The 5468-nt window shown below is 35.5% G+C and overlaps 2 protein-coding genes across 3 annotated transcripts; both read right to left on the bottom strand.

Annotated features, from left to right (window-relative positions):
• Positions 1–482: 482 nt before the first annotated feature.
• LOC121202956 (probable UDP-arabinopyranose mutase 5) lies at positions 483–1848 on the bottom strand. The gene has a single exon (XM_041098919.1). It carries the CDS (start codon positions 1846–1848, stop codon positions 787–789), a length of 1062 nt encoding a protein of 353 aa, XP_040954853.1. The 3' UTR covers positions 483–786.
• On the bottom strand, positions 483–4327 carry LOC107909076 (uncharacterized). 2 transcript variants are annotated; one of them, XM_041098921.1, is made up of 4 exons: positions 4302–4327; positions 4015–4150; positions 2065–2194; positions 483–1974 (listed from the first exon to the last, which is right to left on the bottom strand). In XM_041098921.1, the coding sequence occupies exons 2-4, from the start codon at positions 4126–4128 to the stop codon at positions 1955–1957; spliced, it is 264 nt and encodes an 87-aa protein (XP_040954855.1). In that variant the 5' UTR covers positions 4129–4150; positions 4302–4327; the 3' UTR covers positions 483–1954. The 2 variants fall into 2 exon arrangements, with proteins under 2 accessions (XP_040954855.1, XP_040954854.1); XM_041098920.1 differs by having other exon boundaries at positions 4275–4325.
• Positions 4328–5468: the final 1141 nt, after the last annotated feature.

The following is a 5468-nucleotide window of genomic DNA, read 5'->3' as shown; positions in this document are numbered from 1 at the left end:
ATTATAATTGGATGACCATTTATATAATTTATCCTAAAATTTATAATATGTTGTTAACCTTATCTGATAACATAAAATCATATCCAATATTTTATTATTTACCAAGTAAAAATATCGTGAATATCCTTATATTAAGATTTGATTGTATTTTGACCTCTCCACTTAAAAAATTACAAATTAGTCTCTATACATTATATCAAAGAGCAAATTGATATTTCTATTAAAAATTAACCTCTATTCATCAACATAAGGTACACGTGCCAAGCAGTTATTTCATCAATTATGTCGATTTTTAAAAGTCCAAACGGACGGTTTTTTTTAAAAAAGATTAATTTAATTTTTGGTTTAATATATAAGAAACTAAATTAAAGGGGCAAAACTGCATGACTATATACTGACAGAGAAAGGCTTACTACTATTGCATAAAAACTTGAAGAACAATGAGCATAAAGATAATTCATGCTATTTAACACAATAAAAAGTAACCCAAATTCTCTCCAAGGATGATATACGAGTAGTTTGAACCAATGTCATGAAAACCAGACCGAAAGTCTAACTGAACAAGCCTTCAGTTTCTGGTTCAACCAGTTCAATCAACCGGATCCGATTATTGCAATGGTTTTAACTCTCATTACAGCGTCTCTATAGCCATAACTAAAACCAAGAGACTAAGCAAAGCCAGGTCTGCAACAACAATGAGCCTAAATATGCTTTTATTCATCCATTTGGCTATATATATATAGGGTGGATATATGTTAAAAACACTGAAATCATGATTAGTAGTTCCTAGACTGCTGAGGATCGTGATGAGCTAGATCCAACTGATTGCCAGAGCTTGACCCAGTCCAGCATAGCTTTAGCAGCACGAGCAAACACAGGGTCCATCGATCCTAGCCGCTCTTTAACAGCGTTTGCCACCTCAATTATGCATTCCTCCATTGTTGTAGCTTCTCGTGGCAACCTTACAGACTGAAAGAAGGGGATAACTTCCTCCATCAGCTTCACACCCTCCCACTCCTTTTTCAAGCTTGCTATAGGGTCACCTCTATCGGTTCTCCATATGTATGGCAGTCCAGTTTTCACACCAAGCCCCAGATGATCGCATACGATCTTAACACACAACCCACTCCAGATGTCTTCCATTGTTTCCCACCTACACTTACCTTCCCCAGCCAACTTCAGAGCTGGAACCAATGCAGGTCCTACTGCCTCCCGCTCAAAAGCGATGTTGATTCCACTAATGGGTATGAGGGACCTGGCTGGGACAGTCATAACTGCATCAACATATCGGGAATTCCTTTGCCTTGCCTTGAGGGCTTGAGTAGGTGCATCATGATCAGCCAGATTAAGCCATAGCCCACATGACAAAGCACATTTCACCCCACCCCGAAGACTGAATGGGTAGCCACGAACAAAATCAGCTCCTTCAGCATAAGGGTCATACAAAGTATTAAAAAAGAATGGTGTGGCTGGGTTGGTAAGGTTGCTTATATGCTGGGCAACAGCATCCACCAAAAAGCCCTTAGGGTCTCGAGCTGGGAGGCAGTCATCGTCTACAGAGATAATGTATTTTTTCCGAGAAACAAGATATCCAAAATACCTGCAGGAATAGCCAGAGAAGAGAATCGAAGTAGAAGAACCCACCACTTGATCTATGTCGGGCTTTCCGTAGACATCAAGGTTAAAGCCTTCAGGTATTTTGAGTTCCTCTTTCAAATCAGGGTCTTTGACAATTATGACATGAAATCGAGAGAACATTGGTCTCCATTCATTCATGAATATTGTCAGATCCGAACGAAGAGCTCCTATTACAATGTCAACCTCATCATCCTTAATTGCTAGAGACATCTTGCCAAATACCAACAATCCAATCCCAAAGAGCTAGGCCTCTTAAAAGCAACCGTTTGTAACTCTCTAGTCCAATGTACTTTGTGTTCCACTGATTAAACCAATCTCAGAATTTCTCAGAACATCCTACAGAGGGAACAGAAGTTCATCATAGAAATCAACTCAAAATCCATTGTAAAAGAAAAACGAATATTTGAAACTCCAAAAATGACTTACTGGTAGGAAGGACAGGGGTAAGTGTGAGTCGAATGTTGAGTGCTTGTATAAGAGAAAAGACCTCGTCCTTACCGGTATCTATAAACAACTTGAGAACTCTCTCAGTTAACTTTCCAGCTCTCAGCGTTCTCTGCCAAAACATGGAAATACATCTTACAACATGAATACCATTAGAACTAAACAAGAGATTAAAGATAAAAATGTACCAGGTTAAAGAGACAAACCGGATTCGTATACCGAAAAATAAGATAATCAGACAGAAGAACGAGGTTAAAAATATGTATAAATAGCTAAAAAAGGAGATACAGAAAAAATCCAGATGAGAAAGAAGGGGACGGAAAAGATTTACGAAAACAAAAAAAGGTAAAATCTGAAATGTGCAATGGAAAATGAAAAAGGGAAAAAATGATCATAACATAGAAACTTTAGTGCAAAGGTTGCAGCAATTGTAAAACTTCTCACATAAGCGATTCGAGAGAGCAATGTGAGCTATCGTCAAAGCACCAGAAGATAAAAAAAGAGGAAAAGGGTTCATGAGCCTCCTCAAGTGCTATCATGTTGCCTTATCTTTAAACATGTACAAACTTTAATGATGCTCAACTCGTAGAAATAGCCAGATTCTCAACATGGCCAACTTTAATAATCAAACCTTCAAAACTTTAAATTTAACATCAATTTTTCAATATCTTGATGATTTTGTCCTACCAAAGTAGAGTTTCATGATCTAGAACTTGGGACATTAAAACTGAAAACGAAAAAGAGAGAGCAGTGGCTTTGAACGTCCTAAGGCCACAAACTTTCATAAAAGTATAATAGAGAATGGAGATTAAATTTAATAGGAAATATTAACCAATGTTGTCAAGAGCACACCGTAGGCACTAGTACCCTAAACTGCCTGAGGCAATATGTACATATGTGTATTTCTATACATGTCTCTGTATATGTAAACATATGCAACAAGCTTAACACATATAATTAGAGAAATGAACTTTAGAGATTGGTCCACTTTATCGATGAAACATGCAAAATTTTCTTTTAATTTTGTTGCCCATCATGCATAACTTTTTTAAGGTCCCAAATCCGTTGTCAAATACCAAATATTGATAAGTAGAGAGTTTGGCATTATCCCTATCTTACCAGTAAAGTTACATCTAATGAAAAGAATCAAAAGTAAAATAAATTGAAGATTACTTCAATCAAGCAAGCTTTTTATGCCTGTCATCTTTATCTTACAATAAAATATGCCTTGACAAACAAGCCATATGACGGATTAAATGTACCTGACCTAAACCGGTTTAAAGAGCTTTTTTTATCTGACGCTAAGGCGTGAGGGCTTGACAACACTGAAACTGACTTAAATCTACTATTAAAAAAGGAAAGATATTTAAGAATCACAACATAAACTTGGATATTGAAAAAAATAAAGAAACCCAAAAATCATAGATCATCAAACAAATTTGACAATGCAGATTATAGGCAATAATACCTCAAGAAAACTATTAACTACTTTCTAAAGACTTAGCTATATTCTCGTCGAAGTCGAAGGAATCGTTTGCCCAAAAGTACATACAATACAATTTCAAAACCCACCTAATAAGGAATTCATAGCTTCACATAAGGGGGGGGGATCCCTCAAATTAAACAAGAAACTAAAACTACCCATCAAGCCAAAAGGCAAAAGAACCCTACAAACTAACAAAGAAATTAAAATTACCCATCAAATCAAAAGGCAAGAAATAAAAAACCCACAAAATAACAAAGAAATTAACTACACATCAAGCCGAAGGGCAAGAAGAAAAACCCACAAACTAAACAAGATATTAAAACTACCCATCAAGCCAAAAGGCAAGAAAAACCCGCAAAATAACAATGAAATTAAAAGTACCCATCAAGTCAAAAGGCAACAAAAACTCAAAAAAGAAATTGAAAAAATGAGAAATAATATTTTACCAGGAAGAGGTCGATGACGATATGGTCGGGAAGAGGAGAGAGATCTGCGATATTGGAAAGGTTAAGAACAGCTGAATCTATAGTCAGAGATAGCAAAGAGGGCGAGGTTCTCATTCACTTACTGCTTATTTTTTCTCTGTAAAATTATATTTTTTAAAATTAATATCTTCAATTTATAACTAAGAGTCTAAAACAAAAAAAAATTACAAAACGAAAATGAAAATAAATTTCAAAGAAAATAAAGTAGAAGATTTTTGCACTGGTTTCTCCGTCGTTCGTCCTTCAACCTTTGACAACTGGAATGTTAGCCCGCTTCACAGGGTTGATTATTGTTAATTTTTTTATAATTTAAATTATTTTATATTTTAATATTTATTTATTAATAATTTAGAATTTCAAAATATTTGCCACGCGTTGTACTTAGGATTTAGCTTAGGATGCCAACTAAGGCCCCATTTGGATTCTAACGCACTACGGTGCGTTGATAAATTTCCCCATTATTTTCAATTGGACTGTACTGGGATTAGACTGGACAGCCTTTGGAACATTTTGCTTCCGGCATAGTGAGGAGCTTCTACTGCACTGGACAGCTTTAAGCTGACTGGTGGTAAAAGCTCCAGCTGGGGCAGTAAACATTTGGGAATACAATAATACCCATACTTGACTTGGCTGATGCAAAATACTCAGGCGTATGTATATAAACACACACATTTATAGAAGCAGTATATGAACGAACATTGATATTTTATACATGTTATGTTAGACATAAGTGAGAAAACACCCTATATTTTAATCCAATCAACAGCAGTAAATACATAACCATTGATGCTTATAAACAAAGGAAAGAAATTGAAAAACCCAGTAAGTAAATCGTCAACATAGTTGATGAGCATTTTGAGTTTGCTGCCACCTTCAGAAACAAAACAAGAAAAAAAACGAACCTTGGTATGAGGCCAAAGTTGATCAGGAGACACATGGATTGTGCAACCTTCTTTACCCGATTCCCACTCCACAACATGGTGCTTGCTAAGACACCTGATCCAAAGCAAAACCATAAACAATCCTACTGCCTCAATTTGAAGAAGCAACCGTAAATGGGAATAGGAAATGGGAGGAGGGGAATCGATGGAAGAGGGGAAATGGGAGGAGGGCACGGTGGAATAGGGGAAATGGGAATGGGAAATGGGAGGAGGGCACGGTGAAAGAGGGGAATCGATGGGATGGGGAAATTGCATTGTATTTGTGTATTTTAAAAATAAAAAAATATATGTAATGTATTTTAAAAATAAAAAAAATATGTAGTGTATTTTAAAAATAAAAAATATATGTAGTGTATTTTAAAAATAAAAAATATTTTAAAAATAAAAAAAATATATGTAGTGTATTTTAAAAATAAAAAATATATGTACTGTATTCGGTTTATTCGAATTACTTGAAGCATGAAGATCCAATAT

The sequence above is a fragment of the Gossypium hirsutum genome, chromosome D08 (genome assembly GCF_007990345.1).
Source record: "Gossypium hirsutum isolate 1008001.06 chromosome D08, Gossypium_hirsutum_v2.1, whole genome shotgun sequence".
NCBI lineage: Eukaryota > Viridiplantae > Streptophyta > Magnoliopsida > Malvales > Malvaceae > Gossypium > Gossypium hirsutum.
The sequence above is the reverse complement of the archived record's forward strand: the minus strand, read 5'-3'. Positions and strand labels throughout refer to the sequence as shown.

What these genes read in the sequence shown, in the direction of transcription:
- LOC107909076 (XM_041098921.1), bottom strand. Translation starts at nt 4,128, where the DNA reads ATGAGAACCTCGCCCTCTTTGCTATCTCTGACTATAGATTCAGCTGTT. An exon ending in TCGTCATCGACCTCTTCCTG is followed by an intron (nt 2,195 to 4,014) that starts GTAAAATATTAT and finishes ATGTTTTGGCAG; the next exon opens with AGAACGCTGAGAGCTGGAAA. An exon ending in TACCCCTGTCCTTCCTACCA is followed by an intron (nt 1,975 to 2,064) that starts GTAAGTCATTTT and finishes TTCCCTCTGTAG; the next exon opens with GATGTTCTGAGAAATTCTGA.
- LOC121202956 (XM_041098919.1), bottom strand. Translation starts at nt 1,848, where the DNA reads ATGTCTCTAGCAATTAAGGATGATGAGGTTGACATTGTAATAGGAGCT.